General features: G+C 44.6%; 1 protein-coding gene across 1 annotated transcript in view; it reads left to right on the top strand.

Moving 5' to 3' along the window:
* PIK3AP1 (phosphoinositide-3-kinase adaptor protein 1) overlaps positions 1-20,906 on the top strand; it is a 118,220-nt gene extending 97,314 nt beyond the window's left edge. Inside the window, exons 13-17 of the mRNA XM_049646455.1 lie at positions 860-932; positions 8,204-8,359; positions 10,363-10,433; positions 12,334-12,452; positions 19,428-20,906. Coding sequence (XP_049502412.1) covers positions 860-932; positions 8,204-8,359; positions 10,363-10,433; positions 12,334-12,452; positions 19,428-19,485 — 477 coding nt within the window. The 3' untranslated portion in view covers positions 19,486-20,906. The remainder of the gene's footprint in view (positions 1-859; positions 933-8,203; positions 8,360-10,362; positions 10,434-12,333; positions 12,453-19,427) is intronic.
* The last annotated feature ends 3,997 nt before the right edge of the window (positions 20,907-24,903 follow it).

The raw sequence follows: 24,903 nt of genomic DNA, 5'->3' as shown, positions 1-24,903 counted from the left end.
TTTTGGCTCAGGTCATGGTCTCACAGTTCATGATCTCAGGTCATGATCTCACGGCTGACAGCACAGAGTCTGCTTGGGATTCTGTCTCCCTCTCCCTCTGCCCCTCCCCTACTTGCTCTCTATCTCTCTTTCAAGAATAAATAAAAATAAACTTTAAACAATTTTAAAAATAAATTAAATAGCAACAAAATTTGTCTCTCATGTGTCTATTCAACATTTGTTGAATGACTGCGATAGACCAGACTTCACAGTTTCAGAAAGGTGTAAACCTGGTGTCTTTCCCTTTGAGAGGGCACAGTACCTCTGAAGAGACAACATACACACATATTCAAACCCACACGCACACACAAATGCGCTGGGCAAGGCAGCATAGCTCAGTGCCAGATGGCACCTGTGGTCACTAAGGACTGGAGCACTGGGGGGAGATTTAACAGAGAAGGTGAGCCTTGACCCAGACCTAGAACAGATTCATGGAGAGGAATCCTTGTCCCTCACAGTCAGAGGAATGGTATGAAAACAATGTCAGAGGCAGTGTGCACGGAGTGTTTGTTAGCATGTAAGAGACTGGCTTGGCTAAAGGAACGCACAAGGAGGGCAGTGAGTTCTAAGGCTGGGAAGGAGCTAGGAACAGAGGGGAGGGGAGACGCTTTGTTGTTGTGGGAAAGATGTCTTCTTCTCAGGCACAACTTCTAAGAGTACTTGAACTTCTCTGGGGGCTGATTGCAAATGGATTCAACCTCATTTGCATGTTTTTGCAACGTGATACATCGTGCAAACAGCATAAAATCAGAAAGAAACTCTAATGTCCAGAGGGTATATTTCTGGTATCTACTTTTAAAATGAACTAAATCTTTTCCAGGAAAATCTTAAACGGCTAAGAGATAGCATCACCCGAAGACAGAGAGAGAAGCAAAAATCAGGAAAGCAGGCAGGTATGTAGCTCCTTGGGGGTGCCTCACTGTGGGATACTGCTGTGATCTGTTGTTCCTGACCCTCCTTTCTGCTGCGGCCTGAGTGGGCAGAGAGCTTGCCCAGTGCCTGTCACCCTGTTTACAGATCTGGGTCCCCCAGATCTGTGAGGTTCTTGGGGACAATGACTTTGTCTTGTTTATTCTGCATACCTAGTACCTGGCACAGAAGACTTGTTAGCAAATGAATAAATGGACTGACCCCTGCATCCCTTCATCCTCTCACTCAAAGAGGATGATCAAACTTTCTCCCCAAGCATCTGACTCTCCCCTTAGCATTTAGGAAGACATGTTTTTTGTTTTGTTTTTGTTTTTGCTTTTGTTTGTTAGTTTTCAAGGTAGAGAGGGAGAAAGGGGGGGACGAGAGGCAGAGAGAGAGAGACAGAGACAGAGAGAATCCTAGGTAGGCTCCACATTCCATGCTGAACCTGACACGGGGCTTGATCCCACGACCCTGGGATCATGACCTGAGCAGAAATCAAGAGTTGGATGCTCAAACGACTGAGCCACCCAGGTGCCCCAGGAAGACATGTTTTTTGAGCAGAGAAAGGAGAAAATCTCATTCACATAGTATCTGTTTTTCACTGAAGCAGGGAACTGTGTCATTGGTGTCTATACCATACAATGATTCAGAAGCCAGGACTCCAGGTATAGCAGGGCTCCTGCCATGTGTAGTGGCAGTCCAATAGCAAGGCCATGCATTCCAGTGTTTACACTGAGGACCAGGCTTCTCGGCACCACTACCCTTGAGCGTTGATAGGCATTTGCCTATGTTGCATATTCCCACCGAAAGCCTCTGGCATGGTGGGTCTCTGTGATTTATTTTGGCCAGGGTTTATTAAGTGGAGCTGACAATAAAAGGCTTTCAGAGGCTCTGCAATCTTGAGTAGAGCCCCATTAAATAAAGGACTAAGCTTGTGCATGACGTCCATAGTCTGTCTCCAGCTGCCGCCAAGAGCCTGACTTCTCATGACCTTGGTCAAGCTGGTAACACCCCAGTCTTTAAAAAGGACATCTTCCTGCCATAGGCCCCTTGCTCATGCCTGTTCTTTCTCACCTGCATGAAAACTACAGGACTGCAAGACCCAGCCCATCAGCCCCTGCTCAGTGAGGCCTTCCTGGACCACTCAAGGCCATTGTACCCCTTCCTCATTTGAGCATTTGTAGAACCACTATCCCTCCCATCTGGCACTTCTCTTTTGCTGCCTCTGATTGCTATGACTTCATTCCTTTATTCAAACCATCAGCAATTCCCCGAGGTTCTGTCTCCAAAATGCATCTTAGATCTGATCATTTCTGACCATCTCCCATGCCACAGCTTCAGGCAAACGAACATCCTCTCTTCCTGGATGAATGCAAGAGCCTCTTCCATTGTCTCCCTGTGTCCAGTCTTACTTCTCTACAGTTAATCCTCCAAAGTGCAGCCAATCACCTTTTAAAAATAAGAAATCAGATGGTGCCAGTCACTTGCTCAAAACCCTCAGGGGCTCTTGTCCTACCCAGAGTAAAATCACACTCCTCACTGTGGTCTGAGAGTCCCTACATGGTCTCACCTCTGACCTCTGAGCTCACCTTTACTTTCCCCCTCAACCCCGAGTTCTAGTACCAAAGGACTCCCTTTTTTTGCTCTAACAAATCAAGAGCAGCCCTCCCCAGGGCCTTGGCACTTGTCCTCCCTCCACTTTTCACACATCTTTACTGACTTGTCCTTTCATCCTTCGGAGTTTGGCTGTAAATTCTCCTCCTCAGAGAGGCCTTCTCTGCGTTCTCTCCAGAGTAGCTTTGCTTACCTTCTTTTCACATCACACACACTGGAATTACCTTAAGTTTCTGTTCCGTATTTTCTGGCCCATCCTCCCACTGCCTCCTATTGCAAGCTCCATGGGGGCAAAAGTTTGTATGTTTTGTGCTCTGCTGAATCCCCCGCATGTAAGACAGTACATTGATTGGGCTCAAGAAATCTCCGTTGGAATGGTCGATTTCAGGAAAATTTTTGGTAACATCATTCATTCACTCTACAAATACTTAATTGAGCACCAGGCTCTTTGCCAGATACAGAGACCCATAAGGCCTGATCTTCACCATCTAGTAGCTTACGAATTAGTCTTTTATTTGTGTAGGTCTGATTTTCCCAGCTAGAGCCTGCCCTACAATCTCTAGCACAGTGTTTTGCATATGGTACTAGCTTAGTGAATATTAATGATTTTGACTGTTTGGGAAAAGAGGCATAAAGAGGTTATAACCATGGCAGAAGGGCAGGTATCTGCTTGGGTGACTAGATTTTAAATGTATGCTTTCACTACCCAAGCTCACACTTGTCTGCCCTCCTGGCTGAAGGGAAGGGAAAGGAGAGTAGGCAAAAAATCTGGTTCAAGATCTGCATGGTCATCTTAGGGTCAGACAATAGGTTCTAGGTGGTAAAAGGGATGAGGTGCTTTTTAAAACTAGAGCACATGAACCCAAAGATAGAAGCCTCTTGATTAAATGAAACATTTCACGCTTTTACACATAGGCAGCCTCAAGAAAGTTGTGATTTGGTGGTACATGAGGTGTTTGAAGGCCAGGGTGTCGCTGTGTTGAAGTCATGAGTGCTGGGCAGCTGGGCTCCAGAATTGAACCCACTGGGTGTCATGACAACTCTACCATCCAATCAATGGAGATATTGAAGCAAGACATACACATGTTGAGGAGTAAAGGGGTACAGGCATCGGCCCTGAGGCCGTCAGGGTTGGGGTCAAGTTCCTAGCCACTGCTCACCCCTAACTAGCTGGGAACCACGGACAAGATAAGTCACCCAACTGAGCCTCAGTCCTCATCTGCAAAGTGACACAAATAAAAGTGCCTACCCTATTAGGGTTGCTGTGAGGATTGAACCAGTTAAGTTCTGGCTGGGACCTAGCACAGTGCCTGGCACATGGAAGCACTTTAAAAACCACCCATACAGCAGCTGGTGACCTCTCGGGCAGGACCACCCAGGGTGCATGTGCTGGGCTGGGACTTGCCATCCAGGATCCAGAGCTGAAATCCTGGGTTTAGAAATGTTTTCCAAAGTTCACCCAAAGCTAATCAGACTCTGGACAAGTGATACCCACCAGTGTTTATGCTCTGCACTGGAGTGGTCAATGTCTACATTTTTTCAAAGGAGCATGGTTAAATGCCCTCCCTACCCTTACCCTCTACTCTTCAAGAAGCAGGCCCTCTGACTAGGAATTTTATGGGGGGGAATGTTAAGTACTTTTCCTTTTTTTTTTTTTTTTTATTTTGAGAGAGAGAGACAGAGAGAGAGAGACAGAGAGAGAGAGACAGAGAGAGAGAGAAAGAGAGAGAATGAGTGGGGAGGAGCAGAGAGAGGCAGAGAGAGAGAATCCCAAGCAGGCTCTGCACCCCAGGGCTCAAACTCATGAACCACAAGATCATATCGTGAGCTGAAATGAAGAGTCAGCCACTTAACTGACTGAGCCACCCAGGCACCCCAGTGTTTTTACTTTTTACATTAGGAGCTTTAATGTCGTAACTATCAAAAGATTAAATTATATATAATCTGACATGAAACAAGAATGCCTGGGGACCACCATAGAGAGAAAGTTCTACTCATCAGCCCCAGGACATTTTTCCTAATGTTTATTTATTTATTTTTTGAGAGAGAGAAAGAGCGAGCACGAGTTGGGGAGGGGCAGAGAGAGAGGGAGCCAGAGAATCCCAAGCAGGTTCTGCCCTGTCAGCACAGAGCCTGATGCGGGGCTTGAACTTATGAGCTGTAAGATCATGACCTGAGCCAAAATCAAGAGTCAGATGCTTAACTGACTGAGCCACCCAGACACCCCCATTTTTGTTTTTTATTGTGGTAAAATACACATAACATAAAATTTATCATTGGACCTGAATGTACAACTGAGTGGCGTTAAATACATCCACAATATCATGCAACCATTACCACAATCCATTTCTAGAATTTTTTCTTCCCCAACAAAGATTTGAGAGCAAGTAGCTGATGTGGGACATGATCCCAGGGACACAGTGGGAGTGGGGAAGTGAGAGAGGGAAGGAAAAGTGGCCAGCAAAGTACAGTCACCACTGTAGAGATGGAACTTTATGTCCCTGGAGACTCTGGCGGTCAATGGAGAACACTATGGAAGAGTGATCCCTCCCGAGGGGCCAGAGAGCTGACCATTTCTTCCCCAGCTCCCATGTCTGGGTGAGGCCTGTTGGGGGAAGGGTGCTTGTAAACCAGTTAGCAGAGAAAGCCTCAGGTAGTCTGGGAGTGGGGCCCTGTACTACATAGTGAGGCCCAAGGGCATCAGAGCATCTTCCGAAGAGTGGGCATCTTTATGGTTGACTAAATATAGCATATTATTTAACTCCATAAAACTCGATTGTATATTTAATGACGTACTAACCTGTAATTACCCATTTCACACTGAGTAGCCTCAGTGCTGCTGTATGTGTGCTTGTGGGAGTAGAGGTTTGGCACTTGGGGAGGTAGATTCAGATCGGGACAGTGTTTAGGGCAACCTACTCTTTGACCATCGCAACTCCTTTAAAAAAAAAAAAATCTGTTTTCCACATTGAGCTTCTGTTTTCAACAGAGGAAAGAACTCTGCTTCCAAAAAAAGGAAAAGAAAAGAAAAAGAAAAAGCATTTGGAACCCATTGATACAGAGTAACATCAATCTGTAGGAAAATTAGGGTTGACAAATGACATCTCTGTTTAAAGGACCTTTTCTAGGAATGAAGCCCATTCTAAACATAAGGGCTGACTATTTATTTAGAAATCTCACTTGCCTTAGAAAAGAGAAACGATGATTATTTTGCTTTAATTTGGGTTATAACACCAAGGGTAATTAAAAAGTAAGATTCTGTTCATAATAACTCACTGGTCTTTCTTCAGCTTCGGGGAGTTGTTTTGTTCTTGCTGAGATGGTTCAGAACTTTGATAGTGTAGGAAGTCAGAGGAGCTGGTGTAGCCCGTGACTTGTAAAACACCCTAACAGAAGGCAGTCAATATTTGTGTTCTGGGTGTGTCTGGGGCTAGTCTGGGGCAGGACAGAGAGGAGCAGGCAGGGTGCCAGGAAACCTGAGTCCCAATCCCCACTTCGTCACTGAATCACTTTGTGATCCAAGACTTTAACCACTCTATGCCTCAGTTTCCTCATCCATGGTTTTACCTGACTAATCAACTTCATGGAGAAGGAAGGAAGTTCAAAGGAGGTATAATGACCCACGTGGACACGCTTTGGGGAAAGTACTGTGCGATCTAATGATGATTACTATTCCCAGCATTGTTCCTTTCTTCCAAGAATATCAGGATTTTGTAGACTCACTCTACTTGATTTTTTGAACTTTTGACTCCCAATTTTTTTTCATGTGTTTTTTATTTTCCTTCCTCATAGAACCAGTTGAGGGTAGAAAATTGACTCACTGAAGTGAGTTAAGCAGACAGGAACCTCCCTTTAAAAGAGTGTTGTTTAAAAAAAAAAAAAAAAAACAACTAGGTCAAAGCTGAGGGGGAAAACAAAAGCATTACACCTGTTTGGGCTCTGAGACCAACTGTGGGCCCACGCCCACATGCAGGTACGGCTGGTCTCTGCCCAAGTAGTTGCGGGCTCGGGTAGCTGCTTGCACTGCTCAGTTGTCACTAGGAGAGCCTGAGGGTGTGAGAAAGGTCTGTGCTACACAGGGACCCAGAAAGGTGGTTTAATACTAGGACCAAACACTGCCCTTGGAGCCAGTCTCTAGTGTGAGGCACTTGTGGCATCTAGTAAACCACAGTCCAACCTTTTTTTTTTTTTTTTTTAAACCTCATTTATTTTGAGAGAGAGAGAAAGTGAGCAAGCCAGCGAGGGGCAGAGGGAGAGGGAGAGAAAATCCCAAGCAGGCTCCATGCTGTCAGAACAGAGCCTGATGCAGGGCTCGAATCCATGAACCGTGAGATCATGACCTGAGCTGAAACCAAGAGTCAGATGCTTAGCCAACTGAGCCACCCAGTCCAACTTTAACATCTTCTGTGTGCTTACCATACACTCAGTCTACCCTGCCCTTGAACTTCTTTCCTCCTGTTGTGGTTTACCCATTCGCCCTTCTCAGCGGACTCTGGCTTTGGCAAGCGGAGCCACCTCTGGTCCTGGACTCCCTGAACTTCTCGCCACACCCACCCCATAGAAGAGGAGAGTCAGAGGAGGAAGTGGTGCTGTTAAGATGGGAGCACGTGGCCCAACAGTACACGGAACTTTCACCTCTTCCAGAGGCCCTGCCCCTGGGCTTGGGAATGTTCCAGGCATCAAGGGAGCCCTGTGTCAGGAGCTCACCTGGTGTTTGCACTTCCCTGGGGAGAAAGTGGGTATGGACACCCACAGATATTTTGTTCTGCTTGTCAGCAGGGGTTGTTTTCTGCTCAGGAACCCCGGGGATGGAAATCTAGGGAGGACTAAAGACCCAACTACTGGGCAGGGCTAAGTCAGGAAAGAGACCAGTTTAATGCTGCACAGGGCAAAGGCATCACTTCTTAAGTCTGTGGTGTCCAAAACCACTGATCAGCCTTGCAAGTCACAAAATCTTTCATGGGGCTGATGGACCTCCTTTCATTACCAGTCTGGGTCACTTCTGTCAGTTACAGACCATGCACCCAGCATCCATCATTTATTGAGGGATTCAGGGGCAGTATGAGTAGTGGTTAAGCACCTGGACTCCGGAGCCTGGGTTCAAATCCCAGCTGTCTCACTTGCCAGCTGTGTGCCGGGGGCATGCTACTTCACTTCTCTGTAATAGTTTCTGTTGGGAATGAAGATAATAGTATTTATTCCATGGGTGTTGGGAAGCTTGTGGAACCCCACTTGGTGCACAGGATAACCAGTTATTAGGATCAACAGCACTCGCGAGTCTGCCGTGTGAGAGGGAAGTAATGCAGAGAGGTTGACTGGCTGACTCAAGTCCCAGAGCAGGGGAGTGGCAGAGCCCCAGACCTTTCCCTGATCTCAGGCTGTCTGCCTGACGTGGAGCATCTGTGCCTCCGTCCCTCTCGTCTGTCACCCACCGATGGCTACACAGGAGTCTGTGGAGTTTCAGTGCTGAGTTGAGCAGAGCCCCCTCCCCGCTCCTACCCATCTCTCTTCCCCTCCCCTTCCCTCCTCTCCCTGCCAGGTTCAGGCCAGGGATGCAGGTGGAGCGGGAGCAGCCTGAGCAGTTTGGTGGGCTGTAGTCTGGTGCCTTGAAGATTTTCCCTCTTTCTTCTGATTCTAGACTTGGAGATCACGGTCCCAATTCGGCACTCACAGCACCTGCCAGGGAAAGTGGAGTTTGGAGTCTATGAGAGTGGCCCTAGGAAAAGCGTCTTCCCCCCAAGGACAGAGCTACGGCGAGGAGACTGGAAAACAGACAGTACCTCCAGCACCGCAAGTGAGCAAGGGGTAGGGGGTGTGTGTGGGGGGCGGTGTCTTCACATCTGCACTCCAGCTGGGGCCTTGGAGCTTTGAGAACAGTCTCTCTTGTGAGCCCAGCAGATCCCAGCTGGAGCCTGATTTGGGTCTGGAGGTGTAAGACATGGGGAACATTTAGCCTGTGAAGTTTGCCTTTTCTTAGAGGGCCGAAGATCCTTTACTCTAATATCCCCTGAAGCCAGATTGCATACCACCTTATTACACTGTTCCTTTTACAAATAGAAAAACCTAGTAATAACACTAGTTAACATTTATTGATCGTTTACTGTATGCTAAGCCTCTTCTATAGAATCTCAGATTTAATTCTCACAGTAACTCTATGGGATAGGCACTACGACCTGTATTCACTGCGAAGGAAACTGGAGTCTTAGTGCCTTGCCCTAGGTAAGATAGCTAATCAGTGGTGGTGTCAGGATTTGAGCTCAGGCAGTCTGGATCTAGGGCCCAGACTATTCTTTCTGCTTCCTCAACCGTGGTAAGGGGAAGGAAAGAGCATGAAGTCAGAAACATTAGAAAACGATGGACTCAAATTTGAGAATTCCAACTTTATAGATGAGTTGAGGATCTAGTTAGGAAATGTGGAAGACATTTTGGCTTGAGAGCTTGATAGAGTCTGATTGCAACAGACAGTACCCGCTGAGGTACACGCAGGAGGTGGGGGGCTTTGTTTCCGTATCCAGGGCGGTGTTAGCTGACTTCGGATACACCGGCTTCACAAGCAGAATAGATGGAGTTTCTTTTCTTTCACACATTTTAGTGTTATCAAAACAGCTAGGAGAGCCATGAAAGAGTGGGAGACTTGGCTGAATTTTAGGACGCGTGTCTCCTTAAATGTCAGGCAGAGAGCCCCCAGGAAGGTCATCTAAACCCAGGGGTTAATCTTTTCTGCATCACAAACCCGTTTGAGAATCTGATGTGTGCCCTGGATGTGGTTCCCAGAAAAATGCACGTGTATGTGTACATACATAGACATACAATTTTTCCCGTCCATGGACTTAGGTCAACAACCCTGCACTAGTCTCGCTTCTGACTTTATAGATGGGGTATTTATGATCCAGAGAAGGAAAGGGTTTTATGCAAGGTCACCTGGCCAGTGAAGGAAAGGTGGGAGTAGGCCCTGCTCTTCTCTCGGTTCAACATTCCTGCCACCACTACCTGTTGAAACAGACCCCAAGCCTGTCTCACGACCGACCACAGGGAAAGTCTAGACAGGGCAGAGGAGAAAATTTCTCTTAAATAATGGGGGTGGTAATGTGTATTCAAAACCCTCTTGAGGCATTTTAGAGAATTCTGACAAGTTCAAAAATGGGAGAGATTTTCCCAGTGATGACAGGTGGCTGAGGAAACATGAGGCAGGTGGCAGTCTCTCGGATGTGTCGTGGAGGAGAGAAGTGGTATAGATCGTTTCAGGGTGAGGGCAGTGCGTTCCGGTGTGGAGAGGAGGGGAAATGTAACAAGACAAATGCAAAGCATTTATTTCGGGTTCAGATTAATTTCAGTGATTTTTTGTGTGTGTTTTACCTTGAGGTGAAAACGGAAAACAGAATGGAAAGCATAAGCCCGATACGGGGCTTGAACACACGGATGCGAGATCATGACCCGAGTCAAAGTTGGACACTTAGCTGACTGAGCCACCCAGGCGCCCCTTTGTAATTGTGTTTTTAAAGCATGTAACGTGTGATAAGCTCTCAGTAAATGGTAGCTATACAGAAAAATAAATAAATAAATAATAAATAAATAAATAAATAAATAGGTAATAAAAAGGTGAACCATTTCATTTTATGCTGAAAGAAAAAAACTAAACTCTAATAAAATGGTGTAAGATGGTAGCATTTTGAAGATCCCATATTCACAGCTTATGTATTGCTTCTACTATTAAAATTAAGGTATGTGCCAGAGTTCTGCATTTTATTTTAGCCTGAGAGAATCCACAGCCCAGCTAATTTTGTTCGTACCCTTCAGGCAGCACGAGTAACCGATCCAGCACTCGGAGCCTCCTCAGTGTGAGCAGCGGGATGGAGGGGGACAATGAGGTGAGAGCTGGGGACTCCACTCCCATATGGCTTGTCCTACGGGGTCATTTCATTGCAGGAAATAGAAATCCAAGTGAAAGAAGCGGACACACAGGTCACATATTACAGGATTCCATTTATGGGAAATATCCGGAATAGGTAGAATCAGAGAGACAGAACACAGATTGGTGGATACCAGGGGCTGGGACGAGAGGCAAATGGGGAGTACGGTGTTTCCTTTTGGGGTGATGGAAATGTTTTGGGACTAGCTGGAGGCGGTAGTTGTGCAACAGTGTGCATGAACTAAATGCCACTGAATTGTTCACTTAAAAAAATTTTTTTTAAGTTTATTTACTTCGGAGAGAGACAGAGACAGCGTGAGCATGGGAGGAACAGAGACAGAAGAAGAAGAGAGAGAATCCCAAGCAGGCTCCACACCCTCAGCACAGAGCCTGACACGGGACTCGAACCCACGAAACTGTGAGATCGTGACCTGAGCCGAAACCAAGTCAGACGCTTAACTGACTGAATCACCCAGGCGCCCCAAATCGTTCACTTTAAAATGGCTAACTTTATTTTATATGAATTTCTCCTCAATAAAAAGAGGAAGGAAGGAAGGAAAGAAGGAAGGGAGGGAAGGAGGGAGAAAGGGAGGGAGAGAGAAATAGAAATTCGCTCTGACTAGTTAAGCCATAAAGGGCATGTGTGAGAAGGAGCTGGATGAATACCAGGGAATCCAGGGGTAGAAATCCCATCTTGGGGCCGGGATCAGGAGCAGTGAGAAATGCCGGAGCCAAGGCCAGTGCTCCATGTTTCCCCAGGGCCATATGCTCTCGTCTCTTTTCCCCTGTGTGGACCTGCTTTCTTGTCTCACTGTACCCTGACCTGTTCTCCTCCTGTGCATGTATAGTGGCGAATAGTCCCTATAGTGGCGAAGAGTCCCAAAAGGCCTCTCAGGAGGGGATGAGCTGCTGCCTTAGACTGAAGCCCAATTTTGGTCAGGGTGTCTACCCCAATCCAGTGGCTGGGATGAGCAGGAGGTGTCACATGGGTCACTGCCAACCCGGGAGACCCTGAGATAGGGCCCTTGAGGTGGGCCAGCCCTCCAGTGCACAGCTTATATTCATTACCCCTTGACTGAGGGCCACTCAAGGCTCTTCTCCCGAAAAGGGACTTTGGTTTAAAAACAAAATTTCTCCGGCTCTACCTGGTTAAATAGAGCATGCTTCTCAAACTTTAAGATCCATAAGAACCTTAAGATCCCAGGCACCTGGGTGGCTCAGTCAGTTAAGTGTCTGACTCTTGGTTTCAGCTCAGATCTTGATCTCATGGTCCTAAGCTCAAGCCCCGTGTTGGGCTCCATGCTGCGCGTAAAGCCTACTTAAAAAAAATATTAATAATTACCTAGGATCTTGTTAACATGCAGGTTCTGACCAAGTGGGTCTGAGGAGGAGCTTGAGATCCAGCAGGTCTCACAAGCTCTCAGGTGATGCTAATTTGATGGTCCACAGAGGACGCTCTGAGTAACAAGGAGCATTAATGAGAATTTGGGCCCCGTTGTCTCCTCAGTGACTCTAGGAATCGATAGAAAGCTGCCCTGGTGTTGTTGGTTTCACTCTTGTTCTTTTTTTTTTAAGTTTATTTATTTTGGTGTGGGGAGGGGCAGAGAGAGAAGAGCGAGAATCCCAAGCAGGCTCCACATGGTGAGCAGAGCCCGACATGGGGCTCAGTCTCACAGTCGCGAGGCCATGACTGAGCTGGAATCAGGAGTCCTACCCTGAGCCATGCAGGCGCCCCACTGGCTTCATTCCGTTTGTGAATAACCTTCAGCAAAGCCTGGGAGACTTTGGGCTCACCGGGCCCAACTATGGTGGTTGCTTAAAGAAACGTTCACCTTTCTTTATCATCTTTTTTCCTGTAGGATAATGAAGTCCCCGAGGTTACCAGAAGCCGCAGCCCATGCCCCCCACAAGTGGACGGAACACCCACTGTGCCCCTTGAGAGGCCCCCCAGGGTACCTCCAAGAGCTGCCTCACAGAGGTAAGGTTGATGCTGACAAGAAATGTGTCTCTCATTCTCTGAGTTCCCGTGGGAAGACAGTAGGATTTGGGGGCACCTAAGATGACCTAAGAATGCGTGCAGAGCTAACTGAAATGCCTAGTTTTGATGTGTTTTAATGTGGACTCTTTGCTAACTGATGCTCTATTCGAGGGCAAATACTTTAAGTAGCAATTGCAGTATTTCATCAATGAAGTACATTGGTAAACATCAACTTTTTTAGTAATTGTCATGTTTGGTTAAAATTCAGCTCCCTAATAGTAATTCCCTTGGCTGTTTTGTGGGGACAGTGCCTTTTGGGGGCCAGGAGATAAGAAAGACTGGGGGATGAAAATAAAGGTGGGAGACATGGCTCTAGCGCCACACTCTCTGGGAGCAGTGAACTTGGATGAATTATTTCACTTTCATGTAACTCAATTTCTTCATCTGTAAAATGGGGATAAGAGTAGAATGTCCTCACAGAGTCGTAAGAGTGGAGTTTTGGTCCATAGTAAGAGCTCAACAGAATGAGTGATTTTTCTTATTCGGGACAAGACTGAGCAGATGGAGATTTGGAGATGGACATCAGGCAAAGGAGTCTGATGTCTGTCTTTGTTTATAATGGTACTCAGGCCTCTGGTAGGAACTTTTTCAAGGTCTCATGGACAGAAAAAGTAGTCAAAGCTCACTTGTCTGCTCATGCAGAAAGGGGCCTGGGGAATGAAAGCCTAGGCTTGTTTTAGGCGTTTAATTCTTTGATGTCTAAAGTATAATGTGGGGGGAAAATGATTAAAAGGTGGAAGCTTTTTTTTCAACCAGGGTTGGTTTTTTTGTTGTTTCATATTGAAACTTTTAACCCAAATGAATCTCATCAGTGCGATTCGTTGAGAAAGTGCAACAAGGAGGCCTTTCTTCTGATTTTCTGGAAAGAAAAGCTGTCTCTGAGCTAGGCGTCTTTCCATTTCTCTCTTTGCTGCTTACCACTCTTGCGTGTGCTCCCAGTAACATTCACATACTGACACTTGTTACACAGACCTCCTGTGATCGCAGACGGTGTCACATTCACTGGCATGTTTCCTTGGTATAGACCAGAGGTCACATAGTAGGATACTAATCCTGGGGGGACCTGTAGCGATAATCGAGTCCAGTTGCCTGAATTGGCATAATGTTCTGTTGCTTCAAAATCATATAGTTGGTGACTGGGGAGGGGTGTTTACGGAGAATGATTATGGTAATAAATGCTAAACTGTACTGAGCGCTTACTATATACTGGATAGTATGTTAAACACAGTGAATGCAGGATCTCACTTAACTCCATCCACAACTCTAAGAGTTAGATATTTAGGATTATCCCATTATTCCAAGCACTGGGGCTTGGACTGGATTGAGACTTACCCTGTGTGGCAACCCTGGTTGTGCCTGACTCGAGGCCTCCAGTGTCTTAGTCATTTTGTGACACCTGTGCAAGAAAGTCGAGGTATCAGTAGGAGGAGATCCAAGACCTAAGGCCTGCTAATCCTGAAGATTGAGGAGTTTGGGGGCAGTTAACTAATTGCATCAAGATGAAAGGGTTGTCAAGCTTGAAAACTATAGCTGCAAGACTCTGTGGGATTTTGTTAATGGGAGAGAAAAAGAGAACAGCCAGGGAAACGGGTTCCAGAAATTAAAGGATAGAAATTGGGCTGCATTTAAATGTGTCAACAGAGATGGCAAATGAATTCTGGGGGGAGTCTGGAAGCATGTTGTGATAAAAATGGGAGCAAACAGGAGGAAAACACTTTTTACTAAAGAAATGGTATTTGCAAGGAAATCTGTAATTGATAGAGCCTGGCATTTGGGTGCCTTTTTGGTGTGAAGAAAGATTTGCAAATATGTGATTGTTTTGTAAGTATGTATGCAATTTGCATAATAAAACGAGGAGATGTTTGAGCAAATAATAAAGCAGGCCTGTCTGTCTCCTGAATGGCTTCCGTGCTCCACCCACTGACGGACAGGAGGGGAGGCCAACCTTGAGGGTCTCCTCTCCACTTCCAGATCTGGGAATCAGCAACTGTTCTTTGCCCATGTCTCCTGAGCCCCCCTCCCAAACAGCACTAGGGCTACAATGCCTGTCACCCCCTCCCAGTCCTGGTCCCTTCCTCTACTCACTCCACATGCCGTCCTCAGAGCTTGAGCTGGCAGTGAGGACTCCCGAGTCTCCACTTCCACCTGGGCCTTCTGTTTCCTACTCTCTGCTGGGGGCCCTCGACCCAGATGCCCCACGGATGTCTCAAACAGCCTGTGCAGAACTGAATTCATCCCGTCTGCCATTCTCTGTCCCAAACTGCCTTCCTCTGGTGAGTTCCCAGCCTGAGATAAGGGCACCGTTCTCTCACTTCCCAGAGCACCAAACCCAGGCGTCATCCTCCAACCCTCCCTCCCTGACAGCTCCCACAGAGTGTGTCTCCAGACTCTGTCCATTCTGCTGCCCTTTCAGCTCTCGGATCCACCCCCTCTCCGTCTGCCAGGGCCTACATTCATCCTTGTAGACCCACACTCACCTCCCTCCTCCACGCTGCCGCCACATTGCACTTTAGATCACAAATTGCTGATGATGTCACTTCCTGGTGTAAAAGCCTTCCCACTGAATGCTGTGGTTTTTAGCACGCTGTGGCCCTGTCTAGCCTCAAGTCCCACCCTCTCCTGTATTCACGGATGCACCACCCCTTAAGGATTCCCAGTGGGCTGTGCCATTTGGAACTGTGTCTTTGCTCAATCTGCTCCTGTTGCCTGGGATGCCTGTCTCCCTCCTCCCTTCCAATCTCTTCTTAGAAAATTCCTACACATCCTTTAGGATTCGGTCTAGTTATCATCACCTCTTCTATGAAGCCTTCCCTGATGTTCCTATGTTCCTATGATGAAACTTCTTGTGGCTCCCCAAATATCTCTATTATAATTCATTCCATGTTATGGCCCCTCTTTACACATCTGTTTCCTCAAGTGGAATTTAAGCCCCAAAAGAATAGAGACCATTTTTGATTAAAAAGTTTTTTTCTACTGTCTCCAGTGCTTAGTATAATAGCCGTAACAGAGTAAGAACTTAATAAATATTTATCACGTAAGTGAGTTAATGGATGGATGGAGAGATTGGTACTGCTTGTGTTAGACTACCCATCTCTTAAACAGTTAGCCATCAGTCATCTTCCACAGTGCAGGTAGCTCATAGATTAGTGGAAAGAAGTTTCACTCTCCCACCTTTAAGTTCCCAATGTATTTCAAAGTCAGGGAAAGGAAATGATGACAAGAACAGGAGAAGATGCATTATATCTTTGTATGGCATTTTCCTTGCAGGGCATTAGTCCTTATAGAGTGGGCAGCTGACAATGTCACGTTCCTCACAAGTAAGGTCCTGCCAATTGATAACAACAAAACAAAACAAAACAAAAACAAAACAAAAAACACACCCCAAATCTTACTGAGCCTTTGCTGCTTTGTTTTTAAACATATTTTGCCATTTACAAATGATTTGTCAATCACTAGCAATCTGTACACTCCCCTTTAAGGCATAGCCAAGGTCCTGTGTAATCAGAACATACTTCTAGAGGCCTCTTGCGGTGCCAGAAGTTGATCCTGTACATGCAGACTTGTAAAGAGGTCTGTGAAGTCCCTGGGAGGGGCTGGAGTGGTCAGGGAGTAAGGGTACTTGGGACAGAGGCTATTTATTAATAGGGAAGTTTAAAAATATTTTCAACAATGTTGTGATCATACAAAAGCATAATAACAAATCTACTTATTTTAATATTTATTTTTTATTTTTGAAAGAGAGAGAGAGAGAGAGAGCATGTGCTAGTGAGGGAGGGGCAGAGAGAGAGAGGGAGAGAGAGAATCCCAAGCAGGCTCCACATTGTCAGCAGAGCCAACACAGGGCTCAATCTCATAACCGTGAGATCATGACCTGAGTTGAAATCAAGAGTTGTATGTTTAAACAACTGAACCACGCAGGGGCTCCATAGTCCTACCTTATGTATTTATTTATTTAAAAAAAATTTTTTTTAAATGTTTTTATTTATTTTTGAGACAGAGAGAGACAGAGCATGAGCAGGGGAGGGGCAGAGAGAGAGGGAGACACAGAATCTGAAGCAGGCTCCAGGCTCTGAGCTGTCAGCACAGAGCCCAACGCGGGGCTCGAACTCACGGAGTATAAGATCATGACCTGAGCTGAAGTCGGCCACTTAACCAACTGAGCCACCCAGGCGCCCCCCATAGTCCTACTTTAAAAGAACATTAATCAACATCAAGGTTGCTGGTTTCTTTTTTTTTTTTTTAATGTTTTTATTTATTTTTGACAGAGAGAGAGAGAGAGAGAGTCAGAGCACGAGTTGGGGAGGGGCAGAGAGAGAGGGAGACAGATTCTGAAGCAGGCTCCAGGCTCTGAGCTGTCAGCACAGAGCCCAATGTGGGGCTAGAACTCATGAACCATGAGATCATGACCTGAGCTGAAGTCTGATGCTTTACCGACTGAGCCACCCAGGCGCCCCAAGGTTGCTGGTTTCTTGAACAAAACTCATCAGCAGCAAGACCTTACCTTCAGCAGGGAGGAGAAAGCAGCCAGTTCTTAGGTATCTCTGGGCACTCATGTCTCCCAACTCCAGCTTCTCAGATTCCTGGAGAGGCTGTCTCCCCACAGACCACACCTTGAGTCTGATTTAATACTCTTTACTTTCATGATTCTGATATGTCTATAATCACAAATCCATTTCCCTGAGATGGGACTTCCAATCCTCGGTTGGGATTATTCATCAGAATGAACTACAGAAATTGTTTGCTTGCAGACCCACCCCAAATGCAGAATGGGGCAGCAGAGAGAGGAAGAGGGTCCAAGAGGGAATCATGACTATCTTTGTGGTGGATGGTAAATTGTAAGGCTCATGGGGCATACATGGGAAAAATCTTTATTCATAATAAAGCTAAAATTATTAGCTGTACTTCTTGAGTACTTCTTTACTTCTAGAGTAAAGGCCAGAAACAGTGCTACCCACTTACCAATTGTCATTTCCAAGCAACACACAACACTCTAATGTAGGTGTTTGTAGGTACTTCTGTTTGGTAGGTGAGAAACACATTCAGAGAAGTTGAACTTGTCCTTCAGATGTGTGCATAATTGCCTTTGCTATGTGTTCCCATAGGTTCTGAACTTCCCCTGTCCAAACAGTGCAGTTTACTGATTTTTCCTGTTGTCTGTCTTATCCATTACATTCTCAGCACTGTGAGGGCTGAATCCATTCCCATTTTACTTGTTATATGTCATACCCAGGAGTAGACACATAGTAGATAAATGTTTTTTGAGATGGAGGGAGATGGATAGGAAGGAAGGGAGGGAGGCAGCGAGGCAGCCGGGAAGCCTAAATGTACTCAGCTAATAAGTAAGGCTGACTGGCCTTCAGCCTTCTTCTATAAGCCCATGGTTCATAGGTCAGGTTGGGGAGGTGGAAGGAGACTGTCCATTTGTTTTTTTCTGGATAAAGAGACAACCACACAAAGCCATCTATTCCCAGGGGCCATAGCAGGACCTTCTGAGGATGTCTGTGGTTGTTCTTTTCTACTCCTGCTTCTCTATCTTGTTCCTGAGATGGCCCCTCTTTTTCTCAACTCTTTTGTTATTTCCTTGACCTATGCAAAACTTGCGTTCAAGAGACATTTAGTAAATATTTAATCATTGATTCATTCAATCTTTGACTGTGCAACTCCAGGATAGCACAGTTCAATTATGGCACCTGACAAAGCCCTCTTTCTTGACTTATTGACTTGCTTCCAAGAGAATTAAATATTGGTTTTACAGCACACATGTGGAAATACCATCCACCGTTGTTGAACCTCTCTGTAAATAGACTCACCCAGGTCTATCTGGAATGGCATTTAGGACTGTTTAAAAACCATCCAGAATAACATGGAGGGGGGCTTCTAGGAAAGCAAATGTGGAGTTGGGATAACACACTTAGTGATCCCATGAGGGCATAGTTGTGAGAAGCAGACTTCAGAAATTCTTCACTCCTTTCTCAAGGGACCACCTACTACAATATGTCTCCTGCCTGGCTGCATATTTGAATCACTGGTGTCTTAAAATATAGGCTTTATTATTTAGATACGGCAAGGTCAACAGATCAGAAGACAACTGCTCTTGAGAAGATAGTTTGGTGTACTCCTAGATCCCAAGAGGAGGGGGCACATTATGCCCTGGTGGCTCTGGGGGCTCACTGGGAAGCACCAGGTTTAGTCAGGAGAAAGGCAGTGAAGTGGGGGGGAACAGTGGAGTGGGCAGTGAAGTGGGCAAGAACTTTTACTGTGATTTCTGCAGGAGGGTACAACTAGGGTAGGCAGATTTAGGATTGGCTAGTTTGAATAATTTCAGTGGGCTCTGGGGCAAAAGTCCCTAGCTGTCCTTAGTTGTCTGGTACCTGGTCCTGAAGTGATTAGGGCAGATGGGTAGTGGCCCAAATGTGAGAAACCGTGAAGAAAGTAGTATAAGGGTATAGGGTGGGATTGGTTAGTTTGCATAGGAAAGGTCCGCTCTTTAGTAAGTTGCTATCTCTAGGAACTAGTTTACCTTGGGAGGGGCATTCCCTCCAGGATCAGCAAGTCTCTGGGGGTCAAAGCATCAGAAAATGAAAGACATGGTTAATATAACTCATTGGGGGAGGGACACTATTAAAAAGTTGTGATGCTTGAGCCTTATCTTCTAGAGATTATGATGGAATGGGTCTAGGAGAGAGCCTGGGAATTGGTATTTTTTAAAGGTCCACTGGTGATTCTAATGTGCAGCTAAGGTTGTGATCCACAGCCAGCACTGTGGATGCTGAGGTCCTCCTGAGGTCCATATGGCTTCATTAACTAAGGAACGTGTTCTTTGCATAGTTTACCAAGTTTGCCACAGACCATGGATGCCTGAGAACTAGTTAATCAAACTCATTTTAAAATAGTGACCTTTATCTTTCATTTCAGGCCTGCAACCAGGGAGACCTTCCATTCTCCTCCACCTATTCCACCCAGAGGTCGCTGATTCCACCTCCTAAAACCTGCCTACTTCGGGACTTTGAGACCTGCAGTTTCAGCCTGTTAATGATGTCTTCGTGTTGAGTATGATGGCATGAGTATTGACCTTAAGACCTACTCTCATGGCTGATATTGTTGTGGCCCTGCTGGTTTGGGCTTTCCTTGAAGAAGATATTATTAAGGCATGAAGAAGTGAAAAACTGAGGACTTTATTCACCATCACCAAGTATATTGATCCACATCCTTCTTTGCCAAAAGGATAAAGACTTAATGGGAATACTTACCTCTAATTTGGCATGTCAGAAGCCTGAAAAGATTGATCAGAAATGTACTTTATGAGTGATTTTACTGAAATGCACTTATATTAGGCCTTACTTATTTGCTAGTCCAGCATAACTTCTAGAAGTGGTTATGATTTAAGACTTACAGCTTTCAAGTAAGAAGATATGTCCTGACTTTTAAATAGTTCTTCAACTTTTCTGTAGATTCAGGAGGGTGTCTAAATGTTGGAGCTGGTCACACAAGACAAACCGAAAATGACTTTAGAGAGGGATTAGTCCTAATTCCTTGTATGTGGAATACAAATCTGAGGTTCCACAGAAGTCCGGAACCATCTCTAGATAGCCAGTCACTCTCCCTCAAGAAATGCCCGCATGTAGAAATTCAGTCACTGACCGTTGACCTTCTAGAAATATCCTTCCTCCATATCTCCCGGGCATGGGACTATCAAGTTTTGTTTTTTTTTTTTTTTCAATTTGGGCACTTATACTTCACTATGCTTTCAAAACAGTGATGTTACCAAGGAACATCTATAAATGGTTGGGAACCGGAAGCTTGGGATGCCAGCGACCCCATTTATTGTTCTGCAGTCTTTATAGATCTTATAAGTTCAGGCCATAAGGAGAGAGAAGGATCCTTGACTTTTTCTCTGCCAAGAGGTTAGAAGAGAAAGGAAGAATGTAAAATCGAAACAGTTATATATTTTCTTATAAATGTAATATTACCACTAGGATTAGGAAATCTGTGCAGAGAATAGAGAGCCATTAGTATATCATGATTGTCATATGTCATTAATATGTGATTAATTTTGAGTCACTGGTACAGAAATCTACCTTCAAAGCACAGATCCTTAATTTGATACTTAAACACACAGTAAAATTAGTATCAGACACATTTCTTTAAAAAATACCAGAAATCTGGTGATTTTTCATGAAATATATTCTTTGTCCCAGAAAGACATATATAAGCCACACTATTAATGATCTATTTAATTACAGTTTTATTGTGTCCTTTTCTAATGATTCGAGGTTCTTTTTCAATTTCATTCATCAGTCCAGCAAACGAGGACTCTTGTTGGAGTTAATAGCTTCTGGGTCGTGGGTCTTTTTTCTGACATAAAATACACTATTGGCCGTGGCCATTAAGACAGTCTTTGTGCAAATCACTTATCACAATGCCTGGCACATAGTAGCCATTCTGCAGTGGTCCCTTTACTCTCCTTGTCACTTATTTGGGAGAAAGAGGGTAATGTGGGATAAAAGGAGAACAAGAAATTATAATTTTGGTATTGTTGTCTTTTCTCTTATTTATAGGTGGTCTCTTAAGCACACTTGGCTTTGATAAAAGCTACACTTTTTTATATTCAATATCTCTAAGCTCCCTCTTGGATTGCCAAATTTAGATTTTTATAGTTCTCTAATAAGCATTTTGTTTTGTTTTTTTTTTTTAAATTTTTTTTTCAACGTTTTCTTTTTTATTTATTTTTGGGACAGAGAGAGACAGAGCATGAACGGGGGAGGGTCAGAGAGAGGGAGACACAGAATCGGAAACAGGCTCCAGGCTCCGAGCCATCAGCCCAGAGCCTGACGCGGGGCTCGAACCCACGGACCGCGAGATCGTGACCTGGCTGAAGTCGGACGCTTAACCGACTGCGCCACCCAGGCGCCCCTCTAATAAGCATTTTGATCAATAACATGACAGAACTTACTGCCAGCTAATGGTGTTAGCATCTTTGTGTGCACATCACTGTTTGTGCAATATTGGAATATTTTATTACATTTTATTCTTCTGTGAAAGTAAGTGGAAAACATAAAATTGAAAGTGCTGATTAGAAACTTGGGTCTGATAAATATGACACACTTGAGACACGGGTGGAAATGGTCCAGAGTTCATTGCACATCTGAACTGCTCCATGTTATCAAAGAATGTCTCTAATGTTGATGTGAAATTCTGCATTTTTTAGAAACAGTACTACCCATTATGACGTGAATTTATTCACCTTCCATACTCAACATTTATACACATTTTTAGGAATATGTTATGTAACAAAATCATGGGTTCCAATACAGTGAGGATCAGAAACTAGATTGTAACTAGGTATCCAAAGAGACTGTTAAAAAGCTCTCTGTGTGATGCTTTGGGAGACAACTCAGCTGCCACCATCCTTCCCCAAGATTTTATGAGCTGGTTCAATAGAAAGGGAAGCTATTAGTCATATTAGTCATATTCACTGCCATTGCTTCTCCTTCTAACTGTGCAAAGTATGCTGTCATCCAGTTCCTAGGCTAGTATTCTTCCTTCATCTTGTATGAAAACCTGAGAGCAGGTAACCCAACAATATAAGCAACAAAGCATGAAGAATGAAAGATTATGAACAAGAGGTTGGTGTTGCAATCAAATCATTTAACTTGACGTATTTAATGATGTGAATAATCCCTAATGCTTGGCCATAATTAGGCAAAGTGATAGGATGTAAATTACTTCAATGAGTGGTTTTACAAGTCGAGCTAAGTACCTACTCTCCATCTCCATTTTTCTGGCTTTGTTGCTAAAAAAGAGAGGTTTTAGCCTATCCTATATCACCTCAGTAGTTGGGATTTTTAGATCCCTCTCCCATACGCACCAGAAAAGAAGATGGTTTTCTGTGCTTCTCTGTCAAAGAATAGTGTATGGTTTTGCAGCTGGTTGGCTGAGGAAGCATTAATACCGACTCATTTGAGTCTGAGAACCAAATGTTTTAAGTGATTGCTTCCTGAAGAAAGAACTTCGAACAATTATAAAGTTTTCCGGTGATTAAAACGTTTCAAGCAAAAACAGAAAAGATAGAGGTGCAAAGTGATAAATAGCAATGGAAGGACTGGCCCACCCCGGAAGTCAATACTAGAAAGACAACATAACAAAGTAGAAAGAAGGAATACACTGTCAAAGAAAAGGTGATCTGAAACCGGCCACTGTACACAGAAGGCAGGGAGAGTGAAGAAAGAGGCAGACCACTCCAGGTTGATAGGGTAGCAGTTTTAATAAGCAAGGAAATTTACATACAAGGCTTGTCCTGGGCGGTCATAAGGCAAGTAGATCTTCCTCACCTGCCTGCCAGAATCTTAAAAGTTCATATAGAGAGGCCTTAACTGGGTACAGTCACATACACTGTCCAGATGATCTCAACAACACCTTACTCATTCAAGGCTATGTCCTTGGAATGGCTCCCACTTTGGGAATGGTGGGCGGAGTACATATTCCAAAAACAGGGAAGGGGGTGAGGATCCTCAAATAGCCAGGGTTCAGGCTGGCTCGAGGGCCAATTAGCAGTCAGATCCTCTCAGTTACCTTCTCCAACAGTAGCTGAGGTTGGAAGTCAGAAGATATGTTGTTATTTATAGAGCACGATTTTTGAAGATCATGTTTATCAAGAATGAGAATAAAGATGGAAATTGTGGGTTTCTGGGTCATTTACTAGTCATAAGCCCTTTCACCAACTGAGTCTTATTAGGACTACCACAAAAAAGACTGTATAGCCATTGGGGGGGGGGGGGTAGGTATTTCCTTTCACTAGCATGTTTTCTCCCATGCCTTTTGGTGTCAGGGAATGAGGTCACTAATCAGGATGCAGAAACTGGTGCAATAAGATACATCAGTGTTTTTCACTCTCCAGTCTACCAGAACAGCCCTGATTTGGGTGATGCCCCTGAGTTCTGTTTTTTAGCTTTGAGGTCATCAGTTTCCAAAGATATTTGAAGCTACAGTCCCCCCCCCCAGCCTATTATTTAACTCTTATTCCTTCTTTCTATACCTATCATCAGACTTCTATCACCTAAAGCCATTTATCATCATATCCTAGTGCCTCCTGGAATTCCTGGCACATAGTAGATGCTTGATAAATAGTTGTTGAGTTAATGACCCTACATGCTCTTCCCTCCATTAAAGTTTTCCAAATTCTCCACCAAAATAGGGTTTCCTCTTTTCTATTTGCCCATTGCTTTTACTGCCTCTTGAACATTTGCACAGTTGGTCACATTTTGTGCAGTTCTGTTTTTTACACTGTCATGCCTATTCTCTGTTGTGTGTGTAATTTCCTGGTTTTAAGTCTACACTCCCTAAATGATTGCTTTTACTTTTTCTTGTGTCCTCCCCACCCCTAAGTAATTGCCATCCCAGTGCTCCCCACAACACCTAGCAAATGCTCACTGCCTCAGATCTGTGGAGGCTGGTGATGGATGTTTAAGCAAGGAACTACTCATCCATCTTAATTCAACACTTACACTGCTTGTTCTTCAATTGCACATCATCACTTGATTCAAAAGCAGTGATTATTCATTCACAGAGCATTTACTGAGCTTTCACTATGAGTAAGTCACTGCGCTAGGTGCTCTAGGGGATATACAAAGATGTATAAGACGCCCCCTCCGATTTCTATAGCAATCACTGGCGTAGGATTCATTCAGCAATTAATCATGTACTGCCTTGTGATGTCTTTTAGACTGGCTAGAAAATATTGTGTAAATCCTCTATGCTATTTGGCTTTTCACTTATTAATGTCTTCATTTGTTCATTCAGCAAATAGTTTGAATGTATATGATGTGACAATGACTATTCCAGCAGCTGGGACAGATACAAAGATGAAAAAATGATAGTCCTTGCCATCAAAAAAGGTCAGAATGTATTACAGAAGAGGAGATGAAAGATGGTAACTATGACATAACATGCCTAATGCTTTTGGAATCCTGAAGAAGGGCTGCTCAGCTTTCCCAGGGTGTCATGCAAGGTTTCACTGAAGAGGTGATCATTCAATTAGCCCTGGAAGGAGAGTATCTAATCGTCCACTTATTTGCATTCTAGACAAAGGTACAAGTATAAAAAAAAAAAAAAAAGGTATATTTGGGAAATATAGGAATGAAGCCAGGGCATAGAGATTGGTAGAAGGTAAAGTTGGTATCTGATAATCTGGGGTCTGTGCAGCTGCATGTTGACAGGGCTCTCCTTTAGCAAGAAACTTTTCCCAATGACATGGGAATAGCACATGGCCATTGTAAAAACCATCCAAATATTTACAGGCATGTACAAAGAAGAAACTGAACCTGGTGTCAATGGTTTGAATTACTATCTTTCAGATCGTTTGCTATGGGTAGACTAATATAGTACCATTTAA

Source organism: Panthera uncia, chromosome D2, assembly GCF_023721935.1.
Source record: "Panthera uncia isolate 11264 chromosome D2, Puncia_PCG_1.0, whole genome shotgun sequence".
Lineage (NCBI taxonomy): Eukaryota > Metazoa > Chordata > Mammalia > Carnivora > Felidae > Panthera > Panthera uncia.
The sequence above is the reverse complement of the archived record's forward strand: the minus strand, read 5'-3'. Positions and strand labels throughout refer to the sequence as shown.